At 50.7% G+C, this 13,371-nt stretch overlaps 3 protein-coding genes across 3 annotated transcripts; 2 read left to right on the forward strand and 1 right to left on the reverse strand.

Moving 5' to 3' along the window:
• Positions 1-248: 248 nt before the first annotated feature.
• On the forward strand, positions 249-2,005 carry TRV_01241 (uncharacterized protein; the record flags this gene model as incomplete). Its single annotated transcript, XM_003024549.1, has 5 exons — positions 249-352; positions 430-906; positions 1,083-1,238; positions 1,333-1,621; positions 1,682-2,005. 5 exons carry the CDS (start codon positions 249-251, stop codon positions 2,003-2,005), a joined length of 1,350 nt encoding a protein of 449 aa, XP_003024595.1.
• Positions 2,006-6,595: 4,590 nt separating this feature from the next.
• On the forward strand, positions 6,596-9,571 carry TRV_01242 (uncharacterized protein; the record flags this gene model as incomplete). Its single annotated transcript, XM_003024550.1, has 1 exon — positions 6,596-9,571. One exon carries the CDS (start codon positions 6,596-6,598, stop codon positions 9,569-9,571), a length of 2,976 nt encoding a protein of 991 aa, XP_003024596.1.
• Positions 9,572-11,147: 1,576 nt separating this feature from the next.
• On the reverse strand, positions 11,148-12,623 carry TRV_01243 (uncharacterized protein; the record flags this gene model as incomplete). The annotated part of the gene is made up of 3 exons (XM_003024551.1): positions 11,148-11,423; positions 11,520-11,627; positions 11,703-12,623. Coding segments are annotated over 3 exons (1,305 nt in total), but the record flags the coding sequence as incomplete, so codon positions are not given.
• Between the last annotated feature and the right edge of the window lie 748 nt (positions 12,624-13,371).

Raw genomic sequence — 13,371 nt, forward strand, 5'->3', positions numbered from 1 at the left:
CTTTGGTTACTCTTTTTGTATTTTGGGCGAGCGAAGGAGGGGGAGGGTGGCACGCTAGGCCAGAAGGGGTTTAGCGGGGGGTAAAGTGGTATCGTCATTACGGGACGTTACGATACTCGATACACTGTCTGTATTGCTCGTTACCCTCGTTTTATTACGGGGATTTTCATTCTATATAAACAGTTAAGAGAGTGTATAGAGTGTATAGAGTGTGTATAGAGAGAGACGGCGACAGCGAGGTGAAGGAGATGGAGGACGCAGGCGACGATGATGGAGGATCCGTAGCTTCGGACATCGACTGCGGAGGATCGGCGTGGGAGAAGGCAGGAGACAAGAGGTTGATTAGTTGGGGGTAAGTAGATAGAGCTGGCACTCCGTATAACTACTGCCTGGGCACACAGCCATCCATCGCGGGCGCCGGAGATTTAGAGGCCTGAGGACGCTGGGAGACACGGCGAAGCTGGAGCTGAGCAGAGACGAGATGCGGCGATCGTCCTGGTCGTTTCACACGGTCCTACGGCGGGCATCAGGACGGGCAAGGCAGCAGAGCAGAGCAGGCAGTCATCGCTCGCTCTCTCTCGAAACTCTGGAACTGAACCCTGCCCTCTCTCTTCCACCATTTTTTTTCTTTGCTTTTTGGCTCTCCAAGGACCAGCAGCTCTGCTACAGTGGAACAACCATGGTTGATAGTGTACGGAGTAGTGTCGACCACCGTCCGTCCCTCGAAAGCTCCCCCCGTTCAAGCTCTCTGCAAGTTACGGCCCGTGAACCATGCCTGGTTTGGTTGCATCTCTCTCCCCGTTCCCCCCGTTCCCTGCGCAATAACACCACCACCTCCCCTGGTGGCCCCTGGCTCCCTTCTCAGCGTCTATCACTTCCCGCTCCCTCTCCTCCCTTTCTCGCCGAGTGAGTGCAGTTAGTTGATCTGGTTAGAAGAGAAGACAGATCAAACTTGTTCTTTGGTTTTTGTTTTATCTCCCGTTACGAAACCCGCAGGGATGAAGCTTGCACAGCATCAAAAGTTAGATATCAAGTCCACTAGCAGAAGAGGCCTCGCTTGTCTCCCCACGCTAAGTCAGTAGATATCGAAGTACTCAGTGGGAGAGAGGGAGGGAGAGGGAGGGAGGCGGCTGGCCTACCATCGTCGTCTGCGGTAACAGTCGCCTACAGATGGCCGTCTGGCTGCCCATGGAAGATCCGGCTGCTATTGAAATCGCAGCTTCTACTGGCTACACCTTGTGCCCCCCCCCCCCCCCCCGGCCGCAGGCAAGGTCTCTCTTTTCCTCTGGTCTCTGCATGAAAGCTAAACCAGCGAAGAGGGAAAGGCTACAGGAGGGCAGACGACGAAGAAGAAGAAGAAGGAATAATGGTGATATTCGTTTTTGAATCCCCGGTATCTGCCACGGTAACTATGACGGGATGGCGAGTCCAGACTCTTTGCTGCCGTCTGGAAGATAGTGTGATATCACACTCATCGCAAGGCCGTCTCCTCCGTCACGACGACGAGATAACTAACGGAGTGAAAAAGAAAAGAAGGTATGTAGATATCCCCTTTCTTCTTGGATTGTCAACAGAGGGGAGCAAGCCAACAGGAAGAAGAAAAAAAGTGATATCTATCGATGTAAGTATGCTTGCTCCCTTCCACCCCCCCACTGCGGAACAGAGAGTGACTTGCATATAGTTACTTGAATACAGCACATCAGCATATGTATTCATTATTAGTTACCCAGGATACGCACCTTTGGCAGACGGAGTAATTATTTCTCCTGGCCAGCAGCGATGCGTCCATCGCATCCCTGACGGCTTCATCTGCCCCCTTGCTCGGTCAGTCAAGGTTGGCAGGGGGATGCTCTTCCCCTTCGAGCGCCGTGCAGCAGCATTCTACAGAACGGCTGGAGAGTCAACTCGGCATCTACTTACGTTATTTACTCTTATTATGATTATTCTTCTTCAACCGGCACGACAGTTGAAAGATAAAATACGACGGACGGCTTCGTTCCCTTGAGCCTTAAAGTGGCCCCCGCTCTTGACGGCGGGCTAATATCCCGTACGAGAATGATGGCCCATCAGAGCTACGGGATGCCATTACTTCTTCCCCCTCTCCCTGAGAGACCAAGATGGACAGACACGCAGCAGATCCCAAGGACGCTCCATCTCTCCTCGCCGGCCAATCGCACCTCGCAGCCAACTTTGTACTGGCGGGCAGCGAGCAGAAGGACATGGCCAAGAGGTCCATGTGGTGGGTCTCGACAGAGGCCCAAGCACCGGCTTTTTGTTTTACTCCTCGTTCTGGTACTTTGCGAGGCCAGGGAGAAGATATCTCACGGCACGTTCAAGGACGGATCGGATGGCCCGAGTACTTACCTGCTATACCCTATACCCATTAGTTATTGGCGCTTGAAAAATTCCCGCGGTGGTGTCTTCAACCAACATCAAAGACGGTTACCAGGTTGTTAGCGTCCCACATCTGCGGGCAAGAATAACTAGTTAGTTAACGGGGGGTGAAAAAAAGGAAGAAACTAAAGCAGACCGTTATTGGGGACCACGTCTTCAACTGTCCAACTCACGTAGCCCACGAGCAAAGACGAAGAGGGTGTGAGATCCGCTTTGGCTGTCTAACTGTCTATCTGTTTAACCTTGAACTTGAAACAAGCCTCCCGCAGGTGGCATACATAGCACAACTGATATATATATCTATATCTGCTCTCTGATATAGCCCCGGACTCGTGGTCAACCATGAACATAATGACTAATTATTCACAGTCATGAATTGATGATGTCTCATGCAGGTTGGCGAGTTATGCAGTTCAGTGTCAAGGGTTGATTGATGTCGACGTATATTACAGTAAGTCGTCGGGTACTTTGACTAGCATCTTCCTCCCGCCGATCTGGGCCGCTTCAGCGGACTAAATGTTGATTTACGGACTACTTACTGCCCTGTCCTTCCAAAATCCACGACAGTTGTTTGATTTTAACTACATACGCATCATAACGGATGTTTGTTAAGTGACCCATATATCATACATTTCCCTACCGCTTTCTAGAAATGTAAGATGGGCAGCACATCCTCCTCTCTCAGCTGTGACTTTCAAACCCATCCATTCTGGTTGGCCGTTATAAGTACTGTCCGGCACAAGATACACTCCAAACCACCTTGCGGTTGGGCTGATATCACGGGCCATCTCATAGGTACATACATGCACATACTGTATGCAACGACGAGGTGTGCCACAACTCGGGAGATCTCCGGGGTCTTCTCGCAAAGAAGAAACGATACCTATATCTTTCTTCGACCCTAGCGAAATACCGTGGATCTGATACGCCAGACAGCCAACAGCCCAAGTAGGCAATCCTGTTGGATTACCCCGAAGGGAAGACGAGGGAAGCCTGCACAGTCCAGGCACTCACACTCAGCAGCTGCTTTTGCCTATCCTCAAAAGAAACGAAAGCCAGGCCAAGGGACGAATAGCAGAGGAAGAAAAGCAAACAAAAATCCCCCCTTGGACGAAGACGCCGTTCACGTCTGTGCTTTGACCCTCTTCCTCTCTCGTTTATCTTCATACCTTCTCCTTACATCGTATGTAACTTTACTCATCTCGTCGATTACAACTGATGAATGTGTGTATATTTTCTTTTTTGGCGGTTCAGCCGCCACAGCTAAAGAATTCCTTTTTTTTGCGTCGCTTTTAGGGTGGGTGAGGGTGTTGTAGTCAACGGATCCCGGTATCTTGGTTTTCTGGTCGGTACACCCGCCTGCCGCTCGCTCGTCATAGGTGGTAAAGTTGTAACCAGCATAGCCAAAGAAAAGTTGCGGAAGCCCTTACACACAGACGAACAGAGGACGGCATTCTTGCTCCGTGTGGAATACACGGCAGCACTGCATGTTTCTTCCATCGCCAGTCCTTCCCTGCTTTTCTTCCGTGGATAAAAAGGGGGAACAACCCCGTAAAATATACCAGGAAGTAGCCTCTCGAGAGCATGTCCGTACAACCATTTGTTTGTATACAGGGCTCGAGCCATCGTCCGTCTTTGGTTGCCAGGCCGCCTCTTATCGCCGATACAAAACTGACTTTTGTTTTACCTGGACCTGGGCAGGGAGAATAGGTGCACTCTACTACCATTTGGCCTCTTTTACCAGCTCCCGTTCCGCCCATTCTCGATGTGAAAGGGGGACGATGATGCTGCAGAGTGATGGTAATAATTGCTGGAATTCCCAGCTTCATCGAAAGTTAAATCCACATCTGTCATACACATGTACTCCATAACTGTGTGGTACATAACTGGGCGGCGGATGATAGGCACTTTCCCCCCGGCGATAACAAGTTGGTTTTTGGATAATTCCTCCGAAGGACTTTGCAGGTCCTCTAGTTTTTGCTTGCTTCCCAGAATACCGTTGTTAGCAGCTCATCTTCCACTTTTTTCTTTTTGGCGTTGTCATCGGTTACTATTGTCCTCTTCCCCGTGGCGGCGATAGGCGATAGCACAGATAACTGACTATCCATACAGTCCTTACGCTGTAACCATATATTTGTGAGTAAAAAACAAAAAAGAAAAAAGGTAAAATACTACGCTGGAGGTGGCAGAGCTACACAGCTCTCACCTGGAGATCGACCTCTGCTTCGTCCCTAGGCAACTGTGTTAGTATTATGGAGGAGCACGAATAGGCCACTCGAGACCCAGAATTACTCATTCCGGAGCAACCGAAATCGAGATTGTATTGTATTTTTAAGCTTCTTGACTTTGCCCCAGTCGCATGACTTTGGAAGCTTCAAGGGCAAGGACGAACTAAGGGGAGACTGTTATCCGCCAGTCAGCTTTCCAGAAGCCAAAGTACGGCTTGGGCCTTGAAATCGAGTATCCAGGAATTCGTCACAACATTTCTGGGGCAACTAAATGTGCATGGAACTTGTCATATGGCCCCATTACTGCCAGCCTTGGGAGTGATTTTAGATTGAAGGTTGAAAATGTAGACTTTGTTATCTCTTATCACGCGTGGGAATGTAGGGTGTGGTCGGCCCTTTCACATATCCTGGTTTGAGCATCGTTGTATGCGCGCCTTGCCCTTGCATAAGCATTGCCGCAATGATATGCAAGATGTGTGAGCGTGTGGACGCGGCATGGGAAACTCACTAGATTCCTTGCTCACGCATTTTCACTCCTGCTCTTCCCCCGGCGGAAGTGATCGGAAACCGTAAGGAATTTAAATAATAATTTCAACTGCAAACCGTTCAAACAAAGAGAGGCGGGCGACCGGGCTGGCGGGATCCGTGATTGCCACAGCCACGAATAATGTACGTATATTGTTCGATTCCCATAGCTCGAACTAAAGTTGGCCACAGCCTTGCTTCTACTGCCTACCTAGGCCACATTTTTATAGCCATGTGAGCTTGGTATGCTGCTGATTTTGTTTGAAGGCAAAGAAGCTTCTGATTACCCTTGTATCGAGTATACGTCTAGGGACACTTGCTGTGATGGTTTGTGAGAGTGTCATAGACGGTGGTAACACTCCGTTGTAGCCGTCAGGATGCCGCTCTGTCTATCTCAAGATGGTGGTGTGGCCCTCGACTTGCAAGTGCCCGCGTTCGATGACGACATTGGACGATGGCAGGTAAGACACCCATAGCGTGGAATCGCAAGTAGAACACCGAGACCACTTTAACCTTCTGGTTGCTGCTGAAGAACTCGAGCGTGACCTTGACATGCGCGAGGAGGTCCAGGAGGGCTGCGGAGGGGGGTGTGCGAAGGAGAGAGATGACTGCACCACTCGCAACAGCCCGGCGACGTAAGGTTAATTAGTTCCTGTTCCTTGCTCGGCGCCGTGGTGGTGTGAAGCAGGCAGATCATGATCGCAAAAGAAAAGAAAGGGACGGACCCCAAACCTCCCTGTCGTCGTTTTCCTTTTGATATCTCGCACCCACTGGAAGCGATGGATGGGTGAGGTTGGAACAACATCCGCCGGCTAAAAGTAAACGCGAGCCGCCGTCATGTGATAGGGCGCCTCGGCTGTTGCCCGGCAACCGCGGCGCTTATTTTCTTTTGTTTACTGCCAAACAACATCAACCAGCATGTCGGCTGTGTATACGAAGCTGCGGAGGAGGCCTGCGGCCGTTGCTGAAGCGATCAAGTGGGAACTCGCAATATAAGAAAAAAAATTTGGCCTTTATCCTCTGGGTCACCAATGACGTTTGGACCACGGAGAGGCCAAACCTGGTTCTAGAGCCCGAGGGGTCCAGCAGCTCCAGCAGCCCTCGATGCGAGTCACCAGCCACCCCACTGCATCAATAATTAATTTGGATCTTGTTATTATTATCACTTTGTCGCCTCCTTCCCACCTCCCCCGCCGGTTTGGATCTTCGCTCGTCCTGGGAAATTATTTTGAAAGGCCATATTGCTAGTTGTTGTTCTTCTTGTTGGACAGTTTGTTGTGATCATGCCGTGAGCCGTCGAGTCCCCCCTCAGACAAGTCAGAACTACCAGACCGGCCCGCGCCGCTTCATTATTACACTGGAATATAGATCATGGGAGGTTGAGTGGCCCATGTTTTATTGTTGACAACAGGCCCAGGTGATCGACTGCTTTGGGTCGCGGACTCAGAATGTTCAAAACTTTTGCTGCCAGCACCTTCATCGTGCTGGCAGCAGCAGCAGATTTACCATACAACCCTTCATCCTTGTGGGTGTCTACCACCGCCGAAAATCACACAGTTGCCTATTACATATCGTCGACATCCAATGAGGTTAGGTTTCAATACATCAACCTCACCAGGTCATTCGATGCCGTATCGCCGTCCTTCTCGAACATCGCTCCGCCCCCCTTCTCTCCCAACGATGCAAAGTCGATAATTCCTATTGTGGACCTGGAGGGCATCCCTACAATCTATGCGGGGGATTGCCGGTCTTCCAAGGCCGAAGTTTGGCGGTTTGAAAGTGAAAATGCAAAAGACACGGGTGATATGAATGGGAAATGGCTCAAGTCTGCGATTCAGCAAAAGAAAGGTAGAAGTGGCATACCATGGAGGGGTCCAAACTATCTCGCAGCCGGTATTGGATTCTCGACCCCGGAAAGTGATTCAGCTCCTGATATTTACGTGTTTGCCGGGATGTGCCCAACCGACGAAAGGAGACACAGGTCCTGGATAGCAGACGCTGAGTACTCCAGGAATATGACCTATCTCCAAACGGAAATGCCTTCTCCTAGTCCAGACTACAACATCGAAGCGTTATCCATCAGATCTCCTCCCGTGGCCGAGGCAGGTTTCAGTATGACCCCTCTTGTACCTGCATACTCAAATTCATTAACTGGTGCGAGGTTGCGTCACCAGAGCTTCGTTCTCGCTGGTGGCCATACGCAAAGTGCATTCGTCAACATGTCACAGATAGCACTATTTTCCCTACCTGAGGAGAGTTGGAGCTACGTTACAGTCAACCAAGCATTGAGTGATTCATCCCAAGCAAGGTTACCAGAAGGTATATCCGGAATTGAGCCACGGTCTGGTCATACAGCAGTCCTTACTGCAGATGGCAGCAAAATTGTCATATTCGGGGGTTGGGTTGGGGACACTTCCGTGCCGGCACAACCCCAGCTAGCTATCCTTGACATCGGCGAGGATTATGGAGGCTCTGGCGACTGGACATGGAAAATCCCAAAGAGCTCGCCAGACGGACTCCCTGAAAATACAGGAGTGTTTGGTCATGGAGCTGCCATGCTTCCCGGCAATGTACTGCTTATAACTGGAGGATACAAAATACCACCCCGGTCGTTCAAAAGGTCGAGCGATGAGTTTGTAGCTAACGACCAGACCTTTCTCTTCAACACCAGTTCTGGAACTTGGGTTACATCATATACTCCCCCAGATATTGCTTCTGTTCCAAACGAACACCAGAGAGGGCCCCTCTCTACAACATTGCAGAAAGTCGGCCTTGGGGTAGGCATTGGCATTGGGGTTCCAATCGCTGCTTTAGCTGCTGTACTTGTTTTCTTCGTCTGCCGCAATCGACGCGCCCGTGAGCACCGTAAAGCCCGCGAACAAACACTCCGGAGCCTTGCATTAGGTGCTGAACGGCCTCATTTTGAAGCACCCGATCAGCAAATGATGCAAATAGACTCCGCTCAGCAATACGAGTTTGGTGGATATAGCGATATCCAAAATTCTCCATTTGCAGCGGAAAGGACAGGCCTCTTGGTAGACAACCCAAGTCCAACTAGAGGCTTGCGGGCTAGTGTACGATCTCGAGGTTACCAGCCAGGCATTCTGCAGGATGACCCAAGACGAAATATCAAATTCTCCCAAATCCAGCCCATTGATGAAGGAGAGGAATACGATGCTATTCAGCCAGTTCCAGCAGGGGCGGCTGGGTGTCGAGATAGCAAGTGTTCTAACAACTCGGATCCTTTCAAGGACCCTCCTACCCCGACCAAGGACTGCTTCCCATCCCTTGTGCCAGAGGATCAGTCTAGATCGCACGCCAATGATGAGAACATACACGAATGGGTACATACTCTGAGCTCTGAGAAGCTAGAGAAGCCTCCTAGTATCACGTCAGAAAAGCAAGACCGCACACTCTCCAACCTATCTGGCACCTCAGGCACTTCATCATCCTCACATCGTACGAATCCAAAGTTGTTAGATCGTTCAGTGTCACAGAGGTCCAATTTTGGCAACCCATCCAACGTCGGTAGCTCTGAAAGGGGGCACACGGCCGATTCTGACAGAGCAGTTCCTGGCCGAGTTGCCTTATCCGGCAGACCATCCTCCCAGCTCTCTTACGCTCAGCTACAGGCAGAAGGGTCCTCTCTGTTAGGTACTAACCCCTCTTGGATGCCTCAACAAGACCCAAATCAACCTGCAGACCAACGCCAGGGGCCTATAACTTTAGAGCTAGCAGGGACCATTCGGCGAGTTCTTGGCTCGTTAAGAAAATCAGAAACATCTGGAGGCTCGAATAAAGCACCTAACCAGGCAGAGTCCCGTGCATCAAACCAGCGGAGTTCAAGCACAAGTCCAACAAAAAGCTTCTACAGTTTACCGGACGAAGAGAATCCGGGCTATTTGGAAATCGTACAAGGAACGTCACAGCGTCCGCATCGAGCAGTCAGCACAAGCTCTTCAGTCCTCAGGCGCAAACAAGGTGCCAAAGATTGGAATGCAAAGCGCAAATCGGGAGACAGTTCAATATTAAGACAAGGGAAACCCCGGTATGAGTCTTCATCCGCCGAGGTTGGAAGTGCGGTAGGGGGCGCAAGCTTCAGAAGTAGTGAGGACGATTATGACTTTGACGATGAAGACTGGGATGTTGAGGCAGCTGCTGAGGGACGAGTGGTACAGGTTACGTTTACTGTGCCGAAGGAAAGGCTGAGAGTTGTCAACGCCGGTGCAGGGGATACCATTGACGACGATGATGAACGCGATGAAGACAAGAAAATGAAACAAAAGCAAGTCGACACCAATGATAATGATCATGAGAAAGGTAAAGGGAAGGGATTAATCCCAGTTTCTAAATCTATGAGGTCTATCGATGATGTGTTTACAGATGCCCCTGAGGAGAGCAGCGAAACGCCAACAAAACAGTAGGCCGGGCAAGGAGTTTAGATCTTGGAGTACCTGTGTGAAATTTTCTTCCCATTTTCTCTTCTTGTCTACTTCGTTTCTTTTGTCTTTCTACCGAGATGCTCTTTACCGGGGTTATATGCCCACAGATTGCTTTCATGATTGTTCTTTTTTTTTTTTTCTGGGAAAGGATGGAAATTTGATATTGATTCTACGCGGACATGCGGGCTGTTTCTCAGGGGCCCTTTTTTTCAGCAAACTCTTTCTTTCTTTTCTCCAATACATGTATTTAAGTATTCTCATTTAAATCAACAATTCAATCCAATCCAGCCGTTACCAATCCCGCATTATTGCCTGTACTGCCTCGGTATATCTAGGGGCGGCAGTATATTGTTGGCGCCGCGACCCCGTGCATGCAGCATCTAAGTTAATAGCCTTTCCGGCTCCAACTGCCCTTGGTTCCCCGTTCGCCTATCTGCCTTACTGCGCAGTTATTATGCCTTGCACCGAGGACAGGCAGCATATGTAGGCCGAAGCCAGGGGCCCGGGAGGGAAGATCAACCCGCGCGTCGGTGTAAAGGCGAACCAAATGATAATCGCCTCTGGTTTTCCGCCCCAAGTTCCTTGCCGAAGATCCTGACAGGGGTAGTTCAATTGCTCGATACGGGCAGTCAACATGGGACAAGCACAAGATCAGTCTGAGTGCACACACGGCCAGCTGGTTCTAGCCAGGCTGAACAACTAGCTAGTCAGGGGGGGAACGAGTGAGGCGGGTTGGTAGTTAAATTGTTCAATCCCCCGGCAAAGGGCCCGCGCACTCGTAACTAGCCGACTAGGCAGATGGGCAGGGGAATCCAGCCATAGATATTGAATTACTAGGCTTGTTAACTGCTCCCGTAACTATTCAGAGGGATCTGCTTCGTCATGTTGGCATGCCTGTGTATGAGTTAGCGAAGGTCGAGAGGTAGTTTAACTGTCCCTGTTATAGGGATCGTAACTATATGCCGCAATATAAAGAGATCCTGAGGATGGGAGCAGGATAGCAACGCCCCCATGCCGTGTCTTCGTATCCCGGGGAATATTGCGCACGGAGTATTATATGAAAGATATGAAAGATTCCAAATGGGACGGAAATACATAGGTACATACGGGCACGAGGGCATAGGGAACGAAGTGAAATCGATCCTGCTTGCATGCATTATGATGGAGTTTTGTTTTTATATGGAAATACAGACATGGTTCCCCAGTTGAAGAGGCGCTTCTGGATACCGATTTAATACATTGGAACGAATTACTCCGTCTCTGTTATTCAGTTCGATACTCCGTGCGTTGTTTTGTACTGTATTTCCCAGGGGTTCGTTGGTATGTTCATTGACTATGCCTCGTAAGCAAGTTCCTCTCGTATGTTGCCAGCTTGCTGAGCCACCCTCTTATGTCACTTTTGATAGTACCAGTTGGTAGATGGTAAAAGTAGCTGCCACGACCTCTTGCGTAAGCATGTGCTCTATATTCGCATCCAGGTCTAATGTAACTAAGCAATGTCTTTTATATTGTACATATATTGCGCGTCAATAATAACATCTGTCAACCTGTTGACGGATCAGTGTCCAAGCTGACTCTCGAGCCACTTGGCAAGGCTCGAGAGCTCGTTATCTGGAGCCTTCGACGCAAAGGCACCAGGGTGTGCACTCTCTTGGCTGGCAAGTGCAGAAGCAGAGCTGAGCACTGATGCCCAGTCCCATATTTCATGCAATGGCCTGTTATGCAGGATTTTATGAACACAGTTTGCTTCATACTGTGCAGTATCTGGGTCTGGTGATGTAGAAATGTGACTTTCAATGATGAGACCAGATTTAACTCGGAAGAACGCCTTGGTCTGCAGTCACGACACCATCAATCGTAGTCAGTTAGTGCACTACATTTGGTAGGGAGGGAAGGGCAATGTGGCGGAGCTTGCAGGGTTGAGACATACCGAAGGGGAGAGGGCAGGTGATATCTCTGGCCTAGGCCGGGGATCCTCCTCTGTTGGATGCGTGGAGAATGTAAACTGGGGACACTGTTTGTATTTCCATTCAAGAGACTGAAAAATTTATGTAGGTGTTAATAACAGAACTCGAGTAAAAGGGTATAGCAGCGGGTGGGTGTGCTGACTTACGTGCAGTTCTTGTATGCCTTTGCACACCTCGGGCTCATTTCTTGCGTCTTCATCCGTCAAGATGCCGGTAACCCAGTCGTCCCCCGAAGACAGCTCCGGATCGTTGGCGTGGGCTCTTTGAGCTTTCCGCAACGCATTGCGGTCGAGATTGTATAGCAGAGCAAATTCTTCCATGATTTCCCCGATTATCTGCTGCATGAGGAATGGCCGGACTGATTCGTCCAAGGCGGAGGATATGTTTCCAACGGGGGACCTGACGCTCTCAACACCCCTTGCTTTGATATATGGACGAGCAGGAGACCTCAGAAAGAGTCCTATCTGCCCGAGGTTTGGCGAATCGATCAGACAGGTGCCGTGATGCAAAGCACGGAATCTTGACAGTTTGTATGCCGAACCCGAGATCTTGACGGCCCGAACGGGTTTCTCTAGCGGTGGGCTTTCGGCATCTTGGTCTGAAGGCCCTGCCTTGACTACCAGAGGAGACGGCTCTTCCTGTGCATCCTGACCAAGAACGATATCATGACGCTCGTTGACTCTTGTTCTTAAAGCCCCAACGTTCTTCAATGCCCTGACCACGAGCTCGGCGTGTTTATCTCGATGGAATATCGGCTTGGGACAGATCACGCAGAAATTCAGGTTCCCTTCATCATGGAAGACCGAGCCACCACCAGACCGTCGTCGAACGAATAGGGCACTCCCATCATTGACGGTATTACCGCCTTCTCCGTTGTTTTCAAGGCCGGTGCTGCTCCTCAGCAGGCGCAGGTTTGTCTCGAGCCACGGGTTCTGGTTCCGCCCGATCACGACACAGGGCCTGTTTATGTACAGGAAGAGGATCTTGGAGTCCGGCGGGGAGTGTTCGTAGAGGAAGTTCTCGAGGGAGAGGTTGACAAAGGGGTCGCTGGAGAGGGACTGGTAGATCTGGAGTTTGGACTGAGGGCGAGACGAGAGCGCAGCAAACGTCGAGGCTGGCCTGCTAGCCGTCCATTGGCAGCGGTTCCTGAGAGACTGCGACCAGTGCAGTGGCTGCAGGGGACGGGCTGAAATCATGAAGCCAACCTGACCTGCTACAGCGTCATCGTGGGTGTGTGTTAATATATCGTCAAAGGGAGGTAGACAGCAAGCAGGAGACGGACGTCGTCCAGAAAAGGCCAGAAAGATGCGGCGGAAGCTTAGGGCGACCCCCCTGGCAGCGCCGAGCCTGGGCGTGAAGGCTTGCTTTTAGGCTTGCTCAGGGCGAGTTTAGGGGCTGCCCTTTAGGCGTTGAGCGCCGGGAGTTAGTTAAAGGAACGCCCCACGAAGCCTAGGTTTGCCCCCTAAGAGTCAGTTAAAGGCCCCTAAGCCGCCCACGGCCCAGGTAAAGAGAAGTAACACTTCCATGAGCCTTCGTGACGTGTATCCGACCCAGCCATGCAGTCCTGTCTGTTAATTACTTTGGGAGACAGACAGACACCGCCGGCCTCTCGGTCCGCCAGAGATGAAGCTGGTCCCCGTCCTCCAGCGTCTTTCTGCGCTGCCAGCCAGCCTGTCATCCCATCTGTTGATCCGTTATTCCAGCTGTTCGATCCGTCAGGCTTTAGGCGATCCGTCATCGGCGCTGAGTCATCCGCGTTGGGCCACGCAGGAAAAAAGAATAAAAAGTCGCAAAGACGACTGGGCGAAGACGAGA

Source organism: Trichophyton verrucosum (genome assembly GCF_000151505.1).
Source record: "Trichophyton verrucosum HKI 0517 chromosome Unknown contig00106_1.f1.exp, whole genome shotgun sequence".
Lineage (NCBI taxonomy): Eukaryota > Fungi > Ascomycota > Eurotiomycetes > Onygenales > Arthrodermataceae > Trichophyton > Trichophyton verrucosum.